Source organism: Hylobates moloch, unplaced genomic scaffold, assembly GCF_009828535.3.
Source record: "Hylobates moloch isolate HMO894 unplaced genomic scaffold, HMol_V3 SCAFFOLD_3, whole genome shotgun sequence".
NCBI lineage: Eukaryota > Metazoa > Chordata > Mammalia > Primates > Hylobatidae > Hylobates > Hylobates moloch.
The window spans coordinates 145748228-145770495 of NW_026652278.1; the positions used below are offsets into that span (position 1 = coordinate 145748228).

The following is a 22268-nucleotide window of genomic DNA, read 5'->3' on the forward strand; positions in this document are numbered from 1 at the left end:
TTGCTTACAATTGGCAAGCAAGTCAAATACGTTATGCAGCTGAGAATTAAGTTAAACTATGTAAACTTGACATTTTTGTAGGTCAAAACAATAATATCTGCAGTTTTATATGGTTTAATCTAATGTAAGACAATGGAAAAAATCTGTAAGCTATATGCTGAGTTCTGTTAGAACACACAGCAGAGAGTGATATATCACTTACGTATTGCTTTTTGTTTTGTTTGTGTGAGATATTTCTTAAAAAGTCAGATTTAATTCAGGTCTCAAAATACAAGATGTTTCTGAAAAATTCTTGTGTCATCTATCATAAAAATCTACATGAATCTGTACATTCTTTCCAAAGACATTTGGTATCCTAATAACAAGAAGATAATGGTACTCTGACAGGAACTATTTTGTTAAAACAATATTAAGTGCATTCTTGGAAAGTACTAAAATTATTTTCTAAATTTTGAAATGACTAAATTATAAAAATTTACAAGATTTTGGCATTTATAAATACAGTCTGATCTGTAATGAATTCACTGGACAACATTCGCAAAGCTATTTAACTTTCTGTAGTTTTTTATTTTTCTTTTTTGTTTTTTTTTTAGAGACAGGGTCTTGCTCTGTTGCCCAAGCTGGAGTGTAGTGGCACAATCATGGCTTACTGCAGCCTGAACTCCTTGGGCTCAAGGGATCATCTCACCTCAGCTGCCTGAGTAGCTGGGATTACCAATTTGTGTATCTTATTTTCTCTATTTGTCTTGTGCATCTCAAGGGTATTGCAAAAGTTTGTCTTTACCAAGCTGCTTACTGTGAAAGGTAAATGAACTGGTAGGATGACCTATGTAAGTGTGACTAATGGAGTGTTTAATGTTTATTTTCAGAACTCATCAATTTTCTGACCTCAAATGGTTTCCCCAGAAATTACAGCTGCAAAGATAAAATAGGAATTTCCTTAATACCCAGAAGTGATTCTGAGTTGCACTTAAGAAAGTGAGGAGGAAAATAAAAAGAGCTTTTAGTGATCTTGATTTATTCCATCACACTGTATTTCTCTTTAATCTCTTTATTCAGGAAAGACACCCACCTTATTTTTTGTAGTTGAACTGACTTTAGATTAATGGCCACTTAATTGAATAACTTTTTATCATTTTTGAGATTAAAATCTATTCTGTTCCAATAATATAATAATAATTCTGTTTTTATCCTTAGGCATAATTTTCATGGTCTTTTCTTAAGCACTTTTAATCAAGTTCTCATTAAGTAGTTATGAGAGAGAGAGAGAGAGAGAGAGAGAGTGTGTGTGTGTGTGTGTGTGTGTGTGTGGAGAAGGAGAGAGAGGTGAAAGTAGAGTCTTTGAGGTTTTTTTACTGTTTTATCTCTTTTCATGTTTAACTGCAGTATCAATTACATAATTCATTTTTCAAGATTAATTTATCTTACCTATAATGTGCTTGATCTAGATTTACTAATTTTTGGCACTTAACATGTATTAAAACTTAAATGCTAGTTTTGAAAAGTAAAGCCATTATACAGATAATCAATTGATGTATTAATATCAACAACATGGATTCATTCTCACATCGTATCTATTAAATCCGTGATACTCAGCACATTGCTCGATGGTTTTACTGTGGTTCTTGTATTAAAGATTGGCAAACAAAATCTATCGGTTGGTGTTGGTTTAACAGTGACATGTTAAAAATTGGAGAAATATCATCTGCAAGGCATGTGGAATTTCTGCAAACCAGGAATTATATGGAAAAAAGGGGTAAGTCAATTACCAAGATCCATACAATTATCCGTGGTATTTATTGGGCCCTATATTAATGGAAGGTTTTACATAAAAATTTTACTTAGATAAAATTTGACAAAAAGTTACTAAGAAAAACAGCAGAGAAACCTAAATTGAGGGACATTTTACAAAATTCATGACTGGTACACCAGAACAGACTTCCTTAATTTGTGAAGGTTGTGAAACGACAAAGAAAGACTAAGAAACGGGGAACCAGAGGTGATCAAGGAGATGTGACAACTAAAGGTAATGTGGATTTGGATGGGATCCTGGACAGAAAAGGGACAGTAGTGTAAAAATTGTTGAAATCTGAATAAAATGTGAAAGTTACACAGTAGCAAGGTACCTGAGTTGGTTTCTTAGTTTTGACGAATGTACTATAGTAATGTAAGACACTAACGTTAAAGAAAACTGGGGCAGGGCGCAGTGGCTCACCCCTGTAACTGGGGCCAGGTGCAGTGGCTCATGCCTGTTGGGGCCAGGCATGGTGGCTCATGCCTGTAATCCCAGCACTTTAGGAGGCCGAGGTGGGCACATCACCTGAGGTCAGGAGTTCAAGACCAGCGTGGCCAACATGATGAAACCTTGTCTCTATAAAAATACAAAACTTAGCCAGGCGTGGTGGCGGGCGCCTGTAATCCCAGCTACTCGGGAGGCTGAGGCAGCAGAATCACTTGAGCCTGGGAGGTGGAGGTTGCAGTGAGCAGAGATCATACCACTGTACTCCAGCCTGGACAACAGAGTGAGACTCAGAAAGAAAGAAAGAAAAGGAAGGAAGGAAGGAAGGAAGGAAGGAGGGTAGAAGGAAGAAAGAGAACTAGGTGATAGTCTAGTGAACTCTGTATAGTACCTTTACACATTTTCTGCAAATAAAAACATGATTCCAAAATTAAAGCTTTATTTGAAAGCAAAAGCAAGCAAATATTAAAGTTTTAAAATTACATTTAGAAACTTAACATAATTCAAACCCCACACAGCAATACCAATCTTAGGAGTAAAAAAACAACAAGAGTAAAAAAAAAAATTTGTTTTATTGTCTCTGAAACAGTTACACATATTATCTCACTTGACCCTTACCACAGCTTTGTGATGTAAGGAGAACAAATTATGAAGGAAAACATTTCCAGTCCAAGGTCTCTTAAATGTTAGGTCATATTGTCTTAATGTCACATTTTAACTATTTGTCCCTAAATATTTCAAAGAAGCCACTTTCATAACAGAGTGGAATCTGCCCTACTCTGTTTATCTAAGTAGAGTCAACATTTAGATTTATTTAGTGAGGATTCTCTACTTGCCTCAGTTCACCTCATGCTTTAAAGTTGCCAGTAGAAGAAAATCTGGGTGAGGATCTGGGAAATAGGAGTGAGGGCCAAGGATACTGGATTTTGGATTGGGAAACACATTTTTGACCCAGCTGTAGATGTGATTAAATGTCATGATCCTGATTTACCACTATGTCTTCCTTCTAATATTCCCCAATGAAATTGAGGTGAGCAAGAGCTTAAAATTGTGCCAGCTACCCTTCCCAGAAAGCCTTCCAGGTTGCTACAGAGCAATGTTCTGTAAGCCATGGTCGAGCCTACCATCAATGCCCAGAATGAGCCAATGGCAACAGTACAATTTGGGACAAAGCTCATGTTTATGATAACCATTAGTCTATCTTTTAACTACTTTTTTTTTTTTTTTGAGACAGAGTCTCACTCTGTCGCCCAGGCTGGAGTGCAGTGGCGTGACCTCGGCTCGCTGCAACCTCCCGGGTTCAAGCGATTCTCCTGCCTCAGCCTCCTGATTAGCTGAGACAGGCATGCACCACCATGCCCGACTAATTTTTGTATTTTATAATAGAAATGGGGCTTCACCATATTGCCCAGCTAATTTTTGCATATTTTAATAGAAATGGGGTTTCACCATGTTGCCCAGGCTGTTCTTGAACTCCTGACCTTGTGATCCACCCTCCTTAGCCTCCCAAAGCACTGGGATTACAGGCGTGAGCCACCACGCCCGGCCCCTTCTTTTTTTTTAATTTTTTTAAATTTTTTTATTTTGAGACAGGGTTTCGTGCTGTTGCTTAGGCTGGAGTGCAGTGGTGCAATCACGGCTCACAGCAGCTTTGGCTTCCTGGGCTTAAATGATCTTCCTGCTTCAGCCTCCTGAGTAGGTGGCACCACACCACTCCCAGCTAATTTTTGAATTTTTCTGTATAGATGGGGTTTCTCAATGTTGCCCAGAATGATCTGGAACTCCTGGGCTCAAGTGATCCTCCTGCCTTGGCCTCCCAAAGTGCTGGGATCATAAGTGTGAGCCACCACACCTGGTGTTTTTTTCCTTCTTAAAGCAAAAATTATTAACAGGCTTCCAGTATATAGATCATTAGTGGAGAATAATTACAATTGATGTACACTTTTATGAGGTGAGTTAATTCTGTAACAAACATTTGTGCCAAAATAATTTGTGAAATCTCTTTCCTGAGAATCAATATCATCAAAACTATGTTCTCTGATTATAATGCAATAAATTTAGATAATAATTAAAAATAGACAGTTGAAAAACTCATAAACTTTAGAACCAAAAAGTGTTCACTTCATAACCCTTGGGTTCAAAAGGAAATCAAGGAAAATTATGAAATACTCAGATTGTAGATAGATCTTTTTTTTTCTTTTCATTCTGCTTTCAAACCACAAATTCATACATGGATAGATCTTAAAAACACAATGCTGAAATAAAAAAGTAATAAGTATGATGAAGACTGCAGCAGTGATTGTCAAAGGATTTGTGGTGAAGGACTAGTTTTATTAAAATTCTAATTAGCCACAGACCAGGTTTTTATAGAATACAATAAAAATAATTACTAAAAAAATGAAATGTTAAAAAATAATAATATTCAAAATATAGGCCCATATTTTTATTATGTGATTTGAAAGATATAAAATTCCATCTCAATAAGTATAATCAGAACAAATATAAATAGGAAACAGTTTCTTCATGCTAATTCTCAATTTTTGTACTTAGTGCAGAAGAGTAACAGAAGTTTCGGGACCAGTATTCTAAGTAACACTAACTTATAGCATAATGTCATTTGCATAATTTAAAAATACATACACACACAAAAAACCATGATTTATAAGAATGCATACAAATAAAGAAACAAACATCAAACCTATTAAGGTGATTGTTTATTAAGGGGAAGATGGAACAAAAAGGAAATGTGAATAAATGAGAATCAATCAGTCAACAGAGTGACCCAGCACAGAGCAATGAGAATGATGTACTGGGAGTGTGGTAACTCAACTTCTGTCTCTGCATGCATACACACACACACACACACACACACACACGCATGCACAAACACAAAGAGATAAATGAAACGTAGTCTTTCCCGCACTCTTGGTCTCTTTCACCAACTTATTTATTTATTTATTTTGAGATGGAGTCTCCCTCTGTTGCCCAGGCTGGAGTGCGATCTTGGCTCACTGCAACCTCCACCTACTGGGTTCAAGTGATTCTCCTGGCTCAGCCTCCCAAGTAGCTGGGACTACAGGTGTGCACCACCACGCCCAGCTAATTTTTTGGTATTTTTTAGTAGAGGTGGGGTTTCACCATGTTGGCCAGAATGGTCTTGATCTCTTGATTTTGTGATCTGCCCACCTCGGCCTCCCAAAGCAGCTTATTATTTTCCATCCACTTTGCCTCATCTTACTATCTTTAACTTTTTCTCCCTCTTTGAGCTACATCAAAGTGATAAGAAATCAACAGGTACACATATTTCCCACAGGGTTAAATGTGTATTTTGTTTTCACCCTTTTCATCTGAATAAACTGAAGCTATCTATTACAAATACCTTGGCTAGTTTATACTAATTAGAATCAGAGCAAAACAATTTTGGATCTTGGAAAGATTTCAACTATGCTGTCCATACATTTATTTTTTCATTTCTCGCTCACTTTCAACCCACCCACAGGTATGAAACAGAATCTTCACAGGTATATTTTAAAATCTTGGTATTTGGTCAGTAAGTCATCACCCCTCTCTATTGATTCAAGAAGTCTGCTCTGTAGTTGTATGGTTTGAAGTCACAGTATCACTACACCTGATATCTTCCTTTGTAGAAGCTTCCTTCCGTAGGTTTGTCACGGTGTAAGACACTACACATCTGCTTTGCACTTCGCCTGGCTACTTTTCAGTGACTAGAGTTTTTCTGTGTCCAGGAAAATAAAGAGGAGGGCTTAGCAATAGTCTCCTGTGATTTGAGCTGTGAAAAGAATATATAATCTGTCTCTGGAAGACCCCAAACTCTTTTTTTCTCTTAAAAGGTTTTTTGGTTGATTTCTCAACATAACCCTTTCAATTGCCACTTTATTTGAGGAGACATGATGCAAATGAGTCTAGAAGCGTTTTTCATGCTTTAGTTCTTACTGTAGCCTTTCAGTGCTCACCGCTGGGTATTAATAACTAAACAAGTAGAATTTTGAAATTCTTTTTTTTGTCTCTGCTTCACTGGGTTGCTAAGTGAACCACAAAATTAGTATGTACTCATTATAACAAGCCAAACAACGCAGAGATACCTAAAGAAAAAGTTAGTAGCCCCTTTCTACCAATGAATGCTGGATTATTCAACATGCAGATCAAGCTCGTACTCAGGATACCTACAAAAATCAGGAGACTCCTAAATGTTTTTGAAAGAATGCTATATTTGATATTTCAGAAGAAGCATTGGACAAGTAATCATGGGAGACATCAGGAATCTTTAGACTTCTTTATATTTATTTTGTGTTTTAGTATTTTTTTGTTTTTGAGACAAGGTCTCACTCACTCTGTTGCCCAGGTTGGAGTGCAGCGGCACAATCACGGCTCACTGCAGACTCAATTCCCCAGGCTTGAGTGATCCTCCCACCTCAGTTTTCCTGGTAGCTATGACTACGGGTGTGCACCATCAGGCCTGGCTAACTTTTTTTTGGTATTTTTTATGGAGACGGTTTTACCATGTCGCCCAGGCTGGTCTCAAACTCCTGGGCTCAAGTGATCTTCCCACTTTGGCCTCCCAAATGCTGAGATTACAAGCTTGAGCCATCATGTCCAGCCATGTTTTAGAATTTTCATGTTATTATATATTGTGGATTGGTTGAGAGGAGAACAAGTATGTACAAATAAGGATATATGTCAAGATTATATTTTGTTCATAAAATATATGTATATATAACTTTACATAATTTTTATTTTAGAATTATTCTTACATCTTAATATTTCACTTATTTTGTAAATATTTCCATATTCATAAAAAGCAATTGTGCTTATATAATCATTATTATCTATTTTATTTACTAATAAACTATCTTGCCTGTCCATTCTTCCATTGTTAAATATTTTCTTAATTTCCTGCTAATATGAAATTTACATCTATATTTTTATTTCTGTATATAACTATTTTCTTTTTAAAAAATGATTTTCTTGGGATAAATCACTAGAGTGATATTGCATGAAAACTCATGAATATTTGTATATCTCTTCATAGCTATGACCAAATTGCTCACACAAAGGATTTTATAGGTTCACAAAGGATAAACTGTGCGCATTCTGGGTTTAGAAGTGGTTTGGAGGAGGATGAGATGGTAGCAGGTGAGGCTGGATGTAAGAAAGGGAACAGGAAGTGGGTGATTGCCCTTATCCTGGCAAGAGATGTGTATCTCAGCTACAATGGTGAGAATCGGTATAGAGGAAAAAAGTGAATATGATAAATATTTAGGAGGTGAATTCAGCAGGCTTGATGAGTAATTGTATATGGGGAGGTAGAAATTGGATATGGGGAGGAAGATTGGAGGATGAGTCACTGTTTTTTTTTTTTTTTTTGCATTTGAGGACTGGATGGAATAGAACAGGTTTGGGAGAGTAGAGAATACTAAGCATACCATGTACTATATTCCCAAATCCAACACAATGGCTACCACAAGGAAGGCATTCAATAGATGTTAATTGAATAAATGCTTCATGCATACACGTATATATGAAGGCTGCAAACAATGAATCGATGTTTCTGTTTTCCAAAGCCTCCCATGTCTTTGGTTGTATATCTAGAAGCTGATTTACTGTTTTTATCTCCTCAATAGGATATCTTAAATTCAGCACTCCTGATAACAAGAAAGTGAAAAGATTAAGAAGGAAATTGTGGGCCTGGCATGGTAGCTCATGCCTGTAATCCCAGCACTTTGGGAGGCCGAGGCAGGAGGATCACTTGAGGCCAGGCATTTGAGACCAGCCTGGGCAACATAGTGAGACTCTTTATCTACAAAAATAAAAATTAAAAAAAAAATTAGCCAGGTGTGATGGTGCACTGTGGTAGTCGCAGCTACTCAGGAGGCTGAGGAAGGAGGATCACTTGAGCCCAGGAGTTCAAAGCTGGCTGCAGTGAGCTATTATTGTGCCACTGCATTCCAGACTGGGTGACAGAGTGAGACCCTATCTCTAAAAAAAAAAAAGGAAAGGAAAGAAGAAATAAATGTGGAAAGAAAGACAGTGCAAAGCCAAAGCTCAGGACTTTGGAATAACCAGACCCACCTCTCATAAAATTAGCCAATTACTTCCCACAATCAGCCTTTTGCTAAGTTATGTAGATTTAGCTATTCCTTAGAAAGTTGGCAAATGAACCTGAACTCAGGCTGCTAAAAAGTCAATATCCCTGAATCAGAAGGAAGAGATGGTTCCATTCAGCTCACCTCATGACTAGTGAGGGATAGGGCAAATAGCTCCCTAAAGTTCTCTGCTCTGAGTTGTAGTCCTCTCAGAGTGTCAGGTCCCACCACAGGTGTTTGGAGCTAAAAGGTTCTGCTGGGACACTCCCCAAGCAGCTTTCCTGTCTCCAGCTGCACTTTGGATACCATGCATCTTAGTTGTGTGGCTGTGACTCCTGCTTAGTGATTATGTTCTTGTATAGAATATTGTCAGTTTGGGTTGCTGTATTTTCCTGTATTTGTCCTATATCTCCTAGAGGGCAAAAGCCATAATTGCTGTTTCCTTTGTAACTCCCAAAGAGTTAGGCATAACATTGAGCATAAAATGAGGACTCAATTACTACTGATGGTTGCCCAATTGTAATTAGTAAATTGGCAAAAAGTGGTGGCTTTTAATGGTTAATAAAGGTACCATGTATCTAGTCTTAGGAAACAAAAGGTTTATTGAAATGCATGTAGATAAATTATCATCAGCATAAAACTGTTATGGAGTTTTCAACATGGGGTCTTTTGCTCTTAAAATGAAGTGAAGCTTTGCAAGTCCATTGTCCAATAGGAAAAATATTATATCTCTCTGTTCAGATAAAGTCCTTCAAAAAAGTAAATCTCTTTTGAAACGGTCTTTTAAACGTCTCCAGCCTGTGAATATATAACAAAACAAAAACCATATTAAAAAGATATAATTTTCTCCATTTAAAAAGAAGAATTAAATAGGAATGATTTAGGGGTAATAAACAAGGAAAATACCTGGGAATTTGAGACTCTAAAATGTTCTCCTATTTTATTAAGTACATACTAAAATATTTGATATAATAAAAATAATTTACCAAGACAAAATAAATGACAAGTGGTCATAAAAATGCAAATAAAGTCAATCATTTTATTATTATATATTTAGGAACAAAGTTGAAATATTGTCTCCTCAAATAAACAATTTTTAAATAACTCTGATGTCAGTAATTTGGAAATACAGTCCTAAATGAGTTTTAATTTCCATTGAAGGCTAAATATCTTTAATAGAAGACTTGAAATCAATAAATATAGTCAGAGAAAATAGGAAGAAACTTTCAGAGAATTTCTGAAACTTTGTGGGTCAATAGAAATTAGCAGGTAATTTTCTAAAAATCATCCTCAGGGTCATATTCTGTTTCCACAGGGTGCTCTGGTCTGACCTTTTTGGCTCCCCCCAGGTGGTGTTGCTGTCCTTCTCCAATGGTGAGTCTGTTGAATGGGATTATCTTCATAGTGGTTTTCTTCATGGAATACCACCGGGTTTTCCAAGTGGCCCAAATAATGCCATTATCATAACCATTAGGAGTAGATGCTTTTGAGTAAGTGCCACCTAAAACAAGTTGTAGATGTACATATCATTATTCTGGAATCTTTTTACCTCTGCTAGTCTATGAAGAGCTGTCTATTACGAAGTGCATTGCCAGTTACATAAAATTTATAGCATTATCTGCTAACTGAAAATATCCCCAAAGATTCCTAAAATATCAATTTATAAAATAAACATATTATTAAACAACATCTGTGCTGTGACTCATGGTCACATCCACACTTTAAATTTATTCACTACTAGTAGGGCTAGAAACCCAAAGTTCCCTAATTGGCCTCTTTCCCTAAGCTTATCCATCCTGGGCTCAGCTACTGCGGACCATCTTTCCTCAGGCAGGTTAGAAGAGAAGGAGCCACAAAATTCCCGATGAGGTCATCTCAGGTTATTTGAAAGCACAATTTTATTGGTTGATTGAGGAGCTTTAGGAAATGGTTCTGGCATGTTATTTTATGTCTCCATTATAAAGTGCAGCCTCTGTTGATTTGCCTTCTCCTTGTCCTAGGGAAGCAGTTCTCGTGTAATTCTGTAAAAGGCTTGTCAGAGCACAGCACTGGCATGAACTACAGCTCTGGCATGGCTCCCCGGGTCACACAGATCAAGCATTTTCCCTTAGAGTTTCTTCTCATTATATGGTTTGTGAGTGCAAAGATAAGTTATGTTTCTCCAATTTAAAAATGTTGTGAAAACCAAACAGTTACTTTAAATAAACTTTGCAAAGTTTCCTAGTTGGTGATTGGCTAGGACATCAGGAGGTAAGGTTGCTCATCTTGGTAGATGAGGAGAATATGGTTTGCTACAAGCCTGGAATGGTTTGGAACACTGGTTTCACTCATCTACCCAGCAGATATGGTGGGCAAGCCCTACTGATGCTAAACAGGTCTGGTCTGACTGTTTGGCTTTCCCCAGGTGGTGTTGCTGCCCTTCTCCAATGGAGAGTCTGTTGAGTGGGATTATCTTCATAGTGGTTTTATTCATGGAATACCACTGGGATTTCCAAATAATGCCATTATTGTAACATGGATCCTTTAGCATCGGTAAGGCTTCCCCACACATAACTGCTGGGTAGGTGAGTGAAACCAGTGTTCCAAACCATTCCAGGCTTATAGCAAACCATAGCCTCCTCATCCAACCCCCATCCTAAAATAAGTGTCTACTATCCTCAGACTGGTCTCTTCTCTCAAGCTTTCACAAACTCCTGCCCTTACCAGTACTTGCCTGCTCTTTATTCTGTTCCTCCAAACACGTGCTCACTGTGTGTATCTGACACAAAGCTCATGGGAAGCCAGGTTAATGTGTCAACAAGCATCCGTATAGTAATGTTAATCCATCCAGACCACATATGTGGTATGTCTAAAGGAGATACCACAGCCCACAGTGCCAGCTATGATGGTGATAGTTTCGCATATAATGCCCAACTACTGGATATTTTGCAGCAGGTGGATTTCTTTAGAGGGGCTAATTTTAGGCATGAACTTAGTATTATCCACTTCCAGTTTCAAAGAACTTAGTTGAAATAAAGAACATGATAAAATCCGTACTATCTTTATAAATTATTCTTCATTTCTTCATATGCATTTTTTTTTATGACAATTGTATACACTATACATTAACTTGGAATCTAAGAAAAGAAAACATACCTTGGTAATAAACTCCATTGAGATGGCCAGCGTGACACTTGTTCATCCACCAACCAGATCCATCCTGTTCAGCACAGTTGCCTTCAAACTTATCATTGTCATTGTCCCACGTACTGAACTGCATGCCATTGTGGGATGTGAAAAACTTGTCACTAGGATCATCGCCAAAATCAAAGCCATCAAAGGCATCTCCAGCATCTCCACCAGCGAAGTAGGCATATGTTAGGCGGTACTTGTCAGCTTCAGGTCCCACCTTGAACATGGCATAGTCTGCAGTACTGAGAAGAAGGAAATACAAGCATCACATGCTGACCCTCCTCAGGGATCTCAGAAGTTCCCTCTTTCGTAGGACAGTTCCTTGAAATTTTTGACTTTGTTTCTTAAGGCTGAAATTTGCTCATTGAGTAAAGTTTTTTGCAAATCTGGCAAGAGGCAATAGAGATGTGAACCAGTCCACAGCTCATTAACACTTCCCAGGATGGGCCTAGAAGCCTTTGAAGCATCTCAGTGAAAACTAATGATTGCACTCACTTGAATGCTTTTTTGCTTGTTTCATTCTAAGATCAAATCCAGATGTGTAGATGACTCTAATTTCATATTTTCTACTTTTATTGAAATGTTATGTGTTGCACACACATTATCATAGATCACAGAAATTATCTGACAGTGAGTGACCCTTAATTATTGCACAAAACTTGAAGGAGGTACAGTTCCATTAGCCACTCATACCACCTGACGGGTTAGGTGCTAAAAGGATTTTCTTTCTCAAATCAGTGTGGTAGTGGCAAGAAGGAGAGCTTCTGAGGGCATTACACAATCGAAGTCTTCCCTGTGTGGTCCAAAGCATGTGAGCTGAAGGAGTTAGAGAGATTCTTTCCTGGAAAAAATTGTGCAAGTGGGCAATACTTCTATAGAGTGGGGGAAAGGATGGGCTTTAATGAATGAACAGAAATTTCCAGAAAATATTTAGCTTCTTTTCTAATCTCCAGTAGCTGGGAAATGGAAGGTCCTTTCCTAGAAGAAGGTCTACTGACTATAGCACTTTCTGGATTAGAAACCAATCAAGCAACAAAAAAAAAAATCCATGTGTTTGAAGACAACATATTTCACTATTCCTTAAACATAACAAGAGGGTTGGATATTTTTCTGCATTTTAATTAGGTAACAATGCTTAAAACCTTCAAATATCTCAAGCAAAAAGAAGCCTCTAGATCACCAAAAGAGCTAGCTGGTTTAATTTTAGGGTAGCTCATGGTTTGACAGAATAAATGGCCATTAAGGCACTGGGAAGTCTGAAGAGGATGTATTTGCTTTTCAACCAGGATAGTTGTTAAGAGGACAGGCTCTAAAGTTAAACTACTTGAGTTCGAATTCTACCTCTACCACTTATCAGCAATGTGACTTTGAGCAAGTTAATCTATAAAATGGGATTAATAATAATACCTGCTTCATGAAATAGTAATTTAGACTAGATAAAATTATAATTTTATGCTCAATTTCTGGGACTGATTAAAGGTTCAGTAATTAGCTATTATTCTGAATGGTTCCAGGGAAATTAGATTGTACCAATACACTTAGATTCATCCTGAATAGAATTTACCTTTTTGGATTGCCCAAGAACCAAACTGACTCCTGGAGAAAATGGTGGCTGGATGTGCTGTTTGCATTTGTCAGGCTGCATTTGCCATTGTCTACTGATAGTTGGAAAGTGCACATTCCAGGCAATCTTTACAATAAAAAGTTAGAAGTCATTTCAAAACAGTACCTGGTTCTGCCATTCCAGTCTTCCAGTTCCACTCTTAATGCATATGGGATGGCAGACTGTGTGCTTATCAAATGAATCTTCTCATTTCCCAGCCAAAATTCTGTTGTGCCAGTAGGAGACAGATGTCCAAATCCTTCTTTATATTGAATCCAGTTTTTCTTGAAATCCACACTGCCATCAAGTCTCTAATTACACATTTGCATGGGCAAAAGGAGAAAATAGACTATCAATGCATGTAAAGAGAATGCTATCAACATTTTGTCAAAAATATGGAGCACTAGTTCTATCAATTCCCAACTAAGTGATCTTGGCCAAGCTACCTCAGTTTCCTCATGTATCAAATAGGAAAAATGATGGTTACTTCTTAGGGTTGCTGCAAGGATCATGAGAGAGAATATAAGAGAAATACTTAAGAGAGCTCCTGGCACATCATAAATTCTAAATTAGTGACAGTATTAAAAACACACCTAGACGACTTCAGAACTCTAGCTGGATATTACTGATTCTTACACTTATGATGGAACCCATTGCTCAATTGTTGTCTGGCAACTAATGCTTCCACCATTCATTCCCTCTGAGCACCCCCTGTAGGAACAGTTGTAACAGTGATGGGAGGTAAACAGAAAGTAAAGGAGCCAAGATTCCTAGTGGGTATCAGCAAGTGGCAGATGCAACACAGGTTCCTTGCCTTGGAGCAGCCCAAGTGTATCCTCTGGTGTGTGAAAGGGTGGTGGTAGTGGCGGGGTGGTGGGAGGTGGTGTTGGGCTTCATCATCTTGTGATGGGCAACCTCAGGTCTTGACCTACCTGACAAAAGAGTTTCCTTCTTTTTCTTTGTCACTGTGGTACTATGATTGTGTGCCACCATGAATCTACAAAGTCAGTGCTAGTACAATATAGAGTCAAGTCACAAACTCTGAAACTATACTGCCTAGGTTCAAATGCTGACTCTGTTGCTTATTAGTTATGTGGTCTTGGGCAAGTTATTTAACCTTGTGTGCCTCAGTTTCCTTTTCTGTAAATAGGAGTAACACAAGTACCTTCCTCTTAGGGCTATTGCTAGGATTAAATGAGCTAGGGTTCACAAGGTGCTTAGAAAAGTATCTGCCATACGGCAGAAACAATGTAGGAACTTATTAAATACACATGGTGGGGAAAAAATTACCTTCTGAAACACAGTCCATCCATTTCCAGACCCATCAATTTCACAGTAGACTAAGAATTGCTGGTTAGCTTTCAGAGGTTTGATAAAGTAAAGCCCGCTCTGTTTAGCTCCCTTATTGGCAATGTCTTGACAATCTAGAGAAGGAGAATCAACTTTTATTGTGGTTTGAAATGCAGGTAAGACTGTGCCAGCCTTGAAAAATAGCTTTTAACATGTAGTAAATTTTTCATTTTCCAAGAATAATTTTCTTACTTTTCACATCACTGTTCCTTTTAAACTGTTTTTTAGCTATTCAAGAAAGGTCTAGACAACTGAAATTAGACTTAATGGGTAGCCACTTTCTAAACTATTCTTATACATTCCAGTACATACTTTCTCCTTTACATTATTTACTTTGATGAACCTAATCCCAATATAACCTTCATCAGTTACCTCTCCCAGTGGTATCATGGATTTGCACCGTGTCTTTGCAAGGTTCCTGGCACTGTGCTTCAAGCTGGGCTACCTTCTCTTTCAGGTTAACAATCTTTTGATTATTTGTATTATATATGTCCTGCAAAAATCTACAAACAGAAACAAGATAACAAAAATAAGAAGACAAAAACAAGTATTCCTTTCAGAAGAGTAATTTTATATTTTCTTTGGAAACTGCTAACTATTTTCTTAAGAATTACTTTCTGATAAATTATTCCATTCTTGGGGAAAATGTAAAATTATATTACTAAATTAACATGAATTAAAATTACAAACTTTTTGAAAAAGAAAAACAAACCAAAAAATCAATTAAAACAGGAATACAATGTAGACCTGAATCTTTTTACTTAGAATGGGGCATATTGTCTCAACTCCCAACACAAATAACAAAGTCCTTGTCAATAAGCAAATGTCATTGACATTTTGTTTTTTACTTTATGCATAAGGGGCAGCAGATAGCAACCTGCAAGAGTGACGAGACTGGTTAATAGGAACACCCCCTGATGCTTTAGAAGCAGGAAAGGCTCAGTTCAGTAATTCACACGTGCTGAAGCAGTATATCTTTCACTTGTGGATCTACTGAGGCTATACATATAAGCTTCAATCTAAAATATAACTTACACAGGGACATGATCTGGAACGTTATTGTATGTAAAATAAAACAACAGATACTTCCCCTTTCTTCTTTAATGCTTCTGGTTACATAGCTTTGGGAATGCACTGGGGGAAGTAAAAACCCTCCTTTTGTAGTTACTTACAGGGTGGCTTGTAAATATTCAAAAATGATAGAAAACTGTTTACAATGCATAAACTGTTCTTTCTTTGAAGTAAAAAAGGGTAGACAAACTATTTGTCCACGTTTTCCCTCTGCCTTGTCTTAGGCAATTTCTGTACAATAACCTCCTTCAACTTCAATGATGGACAATAATAATGCAAGTAATAATAATAACAATAATAACAAGGGCCCTCTGATAGCAAAAAGAGGAGAAATCTTTCCCGGGCTACTTCTCCCTAGCTACTATTTATCTCAATTTCTCAAGCTGCTTTGAGAAAAAATTAGAAAAAAAAATTGGGGAAAAATGTTAAAATTGTATCTGAGACCTTATGTTCAGAAAGTTTATGAGTCCCTGAGAAGCTGTTAACAGAGACATTCACTTCCAAATGAAGGGAAGAGACTATGCAGGTTCATTCTGCAATGATCAACATGAGCTTTGCAATGTTTGCTACACTTAGTCTTTCAAGACATGTTTCTTCCTGCTCCACATTCAATATAATTTACTTTAGGAGCCAAAATCCTTGCTATGCCTCTGCTTGCTAATTTTTTTAGCCACCAATTTGTCAACATTTTTATAAAGAGGATTTTATTTTCAACACCCAAATTCCTATGAGATTGATTTTATGTTGTAAGATAAATGGGGGATGGGGAAAAAATTTTCAGTAAATATGGTCAAACTAGCATTTGAAGACATCTAGAACATCTTTCTTCAATGTGATTATTAATAAGCAATCATAACCCAGTATAATTTATATTGCACTAAAAACTTGTATCTCTACTATGCTCAGCATAGTCAGGCATAATGTCACTGGGATATTATAAATGGGGAAAACACATTAAAAATTACTTTCACTCAAGTATAGAATATTAAATAAAAACTAAATCAGTCTTGCAGAGAAAATTAAAACAAAAACCCTTACCGAATACTTTGGTCATGTGTTAAAATCAATGCTTCATATTTCATAATTTCTTCTAACATTTTCCTGGACTTCAGAGTAGCAGAGTCTATCATATCTGTAATATAGGATCAGAGACATAAAAATCCTTAAGCAAATAGAACAACTAAAACCACAGCAAAAGAATTTCACAGATTATTATTATAATTTTTTGGTCAGTAGTCTTTATTTTCTCACTTGGTTTTGATGATTCATCAGGATTATAACTGAGTTGGATTGCTTTTATCAGCACTTTGACTTCTGACGTTTTGTTTTCAACTTGATGTAAGATGTCTTCCAAAGACTGTAGATCCTTGTCTACTTTGATTTGATAAGTAGACAGGAAATCTGCAATGCCACAGGTAGTTGGACAATAACTACCCTGAAAATATAACAGTGATTAAAAATGTTGACAGATGCTACACTTAAAATCTATTAAGAAAAATAGGTAAAACTTAGACAATGTTTTTAAAAAGCTGCAAGTGCCAGATGATATTTATGAGGGAATTATTTCTATTCCTCTGCCCCTCTCCAGTTCACACACAAAGGGAGAAACATAAAAACTACTTACGAATCTTTCGTCTAAGATGCAGCAGTTGTCTCTGGTAGCAACGTACTAAAAGAGAAAAAATACAGAAATTTCACTGGTTTATTATCTGTTTTGTTTTCCAGCTTTCCATTTAAAACAATGTTTTGTGAAGAGCACACTTACTGCCACACATGTTGAAGAGAGAAATAAAAGAGCATAGAAGTAGAGAATTAAATTCCGGGGGTGCAAGGACCAACTCATGATGTCTGAGTGCCCGGAGCTCCGAGCCTTGTAGCGTCAGCACTGTCACTTCTCAGGCTCCAACTGTCCCTTTATTTAAGCTCCTGGGATAGCCAGGACTGCAAGTGGCTGGAGCTGATCACGGGGCCTCCTTACCAGAAGGGTGGGGAGGTCTTTCTTGTTCCTTTTTCCTCATCCTGGCCCCCAACCTATACTGTCAGGTTCCCAGATTTTGCACACAGGTTGAAGCTCCTCCTTTTTGGCCCAGCGCAAGGTTTTTTCTCTGATCCAAAATTATCTGCAAAGGCTAGTGAAGCATTATCCATTGCTGTGAGGAGGAGGGCTGTCCTGGAGGCTGTGTGATGCAACTTCTTCCAGTACATGGCTGAGAGCAAACAGATATGACCTTGAACTGAGCAAACCTAGTCTATCCTTAAGATGGGGCCTGCTGCCATCACCCGAATTACCAAAAGAACTTTCTTAGCCCAGGGATCAGTTAACATTATTATTTTAGCCTAGGGATCAGTTAACATTATTATTTTTAACCTGTGGCTGTGGCAGGAGGAGACTGACTTCCCCCATGTCCCAGTTCACTATTTCCAGGAACGAATGACCCTGGAAATACATTCCTGTCCCTCTGTGTCGACCATGTTCATAGGCTCTATGTCCTCAGGGAGCTTTTGAAGTCAATCTTCCCTTTGTCTGAAGATGGGCATGGCACCCCATCTGCCACAGAGAAAAGAGCCAGGAGCCCACTTCATTGTTCCTGTGGTTCCATCAAGCTATCTCAGAGGAGAGAAAAATCCACCTCCCTTGTATCTGAGGAGAGTAGAGGCATAGCTGAAGGAAGAGGGACAAAATGAGATGCTGGGGAGGGGCCATCATCTCTGTTTGGCCCTTACAGCATCCTTGTGTTTGGGAAAACATGTCTGTCAACACTGCCTATTGAGAATTATCACTGTGCATTACACTATTATTAATGTCTCTATTTTTGGTTATCCCTCATGTCTTCCTCTGGAACCAAGCTTATTATAAGTTTTGATGAAATATATTAGTGGGAGAAATGCCTCCAGTTTGAAAGAAATACTAATACTTTAATGTTTAATTCTATCTTTACAAAGGTATATTTATGTGACTCAAAAACAAAGATAAATGTTGATATTCAGTAAATAATCAATAATTATAACAAAGTGAACACATCAAAACCAGATTTGTTGCTTTTCTTCTCCTCCTTAATATATCCCTCTCTGACTTAGCAGTTATTGTCAATCATATCACCATACCACTAGCCAATTAAGTCTCACAATCTTTCTCATCCATCTTTTCCACTCAGCTAATCAGTTGTCAATCAAGTCAGTTGAATTAAACATTAAAGTATTAGTATTCTTTTGAACAGCTCTACCTCAGATAGCATTTGTAGCAACCTTATATGTATACATGCTGTATCCATTGCATTAGATTGTAAACTGATTTCTGTGGCTACAGCATCTAACACATATAGCTGTACTTAACATAGTTGTAGTTAACACTCAATAACTATGTAATGACTTGAATCAGTTGCCTCTGTGAAGAAGTATGGTATGCAGAGGTGGAGGACAGGATTGGTAAAAAAGGCTTTATTTTTCTCTGTAAACTTTCTATATTTAAAATTTTGAATGTATATAAATATTATTTACTAAAATATATGTAATCAAAATATGTAATTATTGATCATTCACAAAGATTTACATAGTACACTGATAATTACATCTTGCTAACTTTTTAATATGATTTGAATATGAAAGGTGACTCAGGCATTGCCTTTGCCTTCAAGAAGTGTATAGCTCAATTGGAGAATGTATAAATAAATAGTTGTTAAGGCTCTGGAGTCCATCTCCCTAGGTTTGAATCCCATCTTTACAATTTACTGGCTGTGTGACTCAGTACAAGTTACTCAATCTCCTTGAGTTCCATTACCCATGTCAGTAAAAGAGAGATAATACTTATGATATGGTATTTACTTAACAGAGCTATTACTAAGATTTAGTGGGATAATGTGTTGAGCACATTACCCAATTCATGGTAAGTGTTAAGTAAATGTTTGTAAGGTTTATGAATTACCAAATGTATTTGGTATAAAATCTATGTAAATAGGAAACTCTTTTAATAGAGCTATTATTGGTAGATTTGGTTCACAGGGAACAAGCTTTGTTGTTCCAGCTACAGAAAGTTCTCTTTAATAAAAAGTCTGTTGCAACTAACTGCAGTCTCCTTCAGTAAGATTCCCCAGAGAAGAAAGTACCTGGTTGTTTAGTTTAGGAAATTCTATCCAAATTGATTTTACCAATCAAAGATCAAATGATAATATAAATGGATTGCATGCCTGTGAGAAGGTATACTTCCTATCTATAAGAATGTTCAAGCAAAGTGTGTTTAGACAGAGCATGTGTTTGTGGGGTTTTTTTTGCTGAAGACCATAAAATATTAGTTTGTTGAATTTAGGGTAACAATTCATGCAGCCACAGGTTGGGTTTTGAGCTCCTTAATGTCATAAAGTTTCATTGGTTGTGTAAGATATATAATATTCACAAAGTTGATAAACATTTGAATTGAGGACATTAGAAATTCTATCTTATCCCATTTTAGAAGTGGAATACTTGTATTACAGGCTTTTAACTGACTTATATTGGAATCTAGATGTGTTATCACAATTTTAGAGAAAAGAATTTCCTTTTACTACAATCTCAAGTCCTAAATCCAAATCATATAAGACAAGATGCTTGCTCTCCGAGAAAAAAAAAAGGTCAACAGTGATTTAGCGGTCTACATTGGCCCTGCATTCAATCTAGTATCACTTAGGCTTACTAAATTTTAACTAGTTTTTTCATGTTTGGGCCAATTTTTTCTTTGAAAAATGATAAATGATTGATGAATTCCAGGAATGAAGAATATTTCTTAAATCACAGTTCTTCTACTTCCAGGTATGTTTTTTGAGATAATAGCATACGTAGTATTTAAGCCAAAATAATCATTTACTGTAACTCTGAGGTCAGTGGGCTTGTTTATTGAAATAATAATGTCCCAAATTCCCAATCGTCCAACCGTTTGTGTTCTGATTTGAAAACACAAATCTACAGCTAACAGTCTTCATGTATATTGATAATTTACTCTGTGAGCCAAGTCTGTTACATTCATCTTTGCTCCACAATTATTTGCTGAATTTAAATTTGATTATGTAGAAGACTTCTTGACCTGGTGACAAATGATATAGGCCCTAAAGAATAATAGAAAGAACTACCAATTTGAGCATCTTCTTTATGCTAGATATTATGTTGTCAGGTATATTCTCTCATTTAATCTTCACCACAAGCCTAGGAAGTAGATATAATTACCTGTATCTTATAATGAAAAAAGAAAGGCCTAGAGATATTGTATAACATATGCAGGGTCAGTGTGCCAGAACAGGAACTCAAACCCATGGGGCCCAATGCCTGTGCTCTTAACCGTGAATCTTAATACAACCATGAAGCCCTTCTTAATTTAAAATAATATACAGATACAAGGTGTTATGAGACTCAAAGTTATTCACTGATAGAATGGATTTTAAAGATGTGTGTATGCACCTATATAAGTGTGTGCATGATTATTTGAACATACATTTACATCTATCTATCAACTTATCTATCTTCTTCTCTGGGTTAGAGACAAGATTTTGTGAATGAACTTTTACAGTCTTTGAGTATTTCTCAAACCTAGATTTGTGTTGTTTTATGATTAGCTTGTGTTCACAGTCCTTTTTTTCTCTCTCTCTTTAGAGATGCAGCCTAGCTTTGTTGCTCAGTCTGGCCTCAAACTGAACTCCTGGGCTCCAGCGATCCTCTTGCCTCAGCCTCCTGAGTAGCTCGGACTATGGGCACATGCCACTCCACCTGGCTTCAGTCCAATTTTAGATGAAAGCATGTTTTCAATGCTAGCTGCATGGTTCAAGTTTAATAGGACTTGATAAATTGAATTCCGTCAGTAGGTTAAAGGGAGAGACAGCCACTGCGTGGTCAAGGAAGCTCAAATCAATGGCCACAATGATATATCTGTTTTTCTAACAAGTAAACCATTTCTAGTTCTAAGCTAAATTTAGAGCCTGAACCCTCAGAACTGGATTTTCTAAAAACTGGCAGAAAGAAAATGACCTATTGGCATATTGAAAGCCAGACCAACCTAATAGTAAAAATATCCCATTAAGGGCAAAAGAGTTGTCTGTTAGAATATTTGCTTTCTGTATAAAAATAGCCCAGGGAAAGTGAAAACGCAAAAGCTTTCTTGGTAGTCTATGAACAATGTGCTTTTAGTTTCACTATGTAAATCAAAGACAAAAACAACATTGGGCACAAGTAAAATGGACTCCCTCACTGGCAGCAGAACAGCAGCCACAGGTTGAGTTTTGCACTTCTTAACTTCATAAAGTTTCATTACATGTGTCATTTGGGGGATCTGTCCTAGTGGCAGGGATGTTGAAAAATCTCTGCTGTAATTGGAATTTAGGAAATTAAGTAACTGGGTGCCTAGAGAAAGAAGGATTATCCCATTGGGAATTACAGAGGCCAAAGAGGCTGGAAATTAGGCATTTTTAATATTAGTGTGAGACTAAGGAATGATCTGAGGTGCCCTGGATTGAGACAAATTGGAACAGAGAAGTTGGATTTAAGTGTTTTGCTGTGCTACATTGGTATCTGCTACTGGTTTGTTTGTGTTTTCCATCTTTGTGTAATCTACAATTTCAAATCTCTCACCCCATGAAAGAATTTTCACTACTAAATATGATTAGCAGGAGATTTACAAGAGCAAATGAGTTTGGGGGAAGAAAAAAAGAACACCAACAACCAAGGGGCCAAGTTATATTCACAAGAATGTGCTCTGGAAAGAAGAAACTTT

The 22268-nt window shown here is 37.0% G+C and overlaps 1 protein-coding gene across 2 annotated transcripts; it reads right to left on the reverse strand.

Moving 5' to 3' along the window:
* Positions 1-8922: 8922 nt before the first annotated feature.
* On the reverse strand, positions 8923-17428 carry FGG (fibrinogen gamma chain). Of its 2 annotated transcripts, XM_032148542.2 has the most exons (10): positions 17304-17428; positions 17163-17207; positions 16790-16973; positions 16577-16670; positions 14840-14970; positions 14408-14541; positions 13244-13428; positions 11479-11756; positions 9675-9844; positions 8923-9141 (listed from the first exon to the last, which is right to left on the reverse strand). In XM_032148542.2, the coding sequence occupies exons 1-10, from the start codon at positions 17379-17381 to the stop codon at positions 9127-9129; spliced, it is 1314 nt and encodes a 437-aa protein (XP_032004433.1). In that variant the 5' UTR covers positions 17382-17428; the 3' UTR covers positions 8923-9126. The 2 variants fall into 2 exon arrangements, with proteins under 2 accessions (XP_032004433.1, XP_032004428.1); XM_032148537.1 differs by having other exon boundaries at positions 8958-9844.
* Between the last annotated feature and the right edge of the window lie 4840 nt (positions 17429-22268).

Bases quoted from the DNA above. Each gene is read 5' to 3' on its own strand.
- FGG (XM_032148537.1), bottom strand. From the start codon at position 17,381: ATGAGTTGGTCCTTGCACCCCCGGAATTTAATTCTCTACTTCTATGCT. The intron at 14,542-14,839 runs GTAACTGATGAA...CTCCTTCTCTAG, and splicing joins CCATGATACCACTGGGAGAG to ATTGTCAAGACATTGCCAAT. The intron at 9,845-11,478 runs GTATGTTTTCTT...AACTTGTTTTAG, and splicing joins CAATGGAGTTTATTACCAAG to GTGGCACTTACTCAAAAGCA.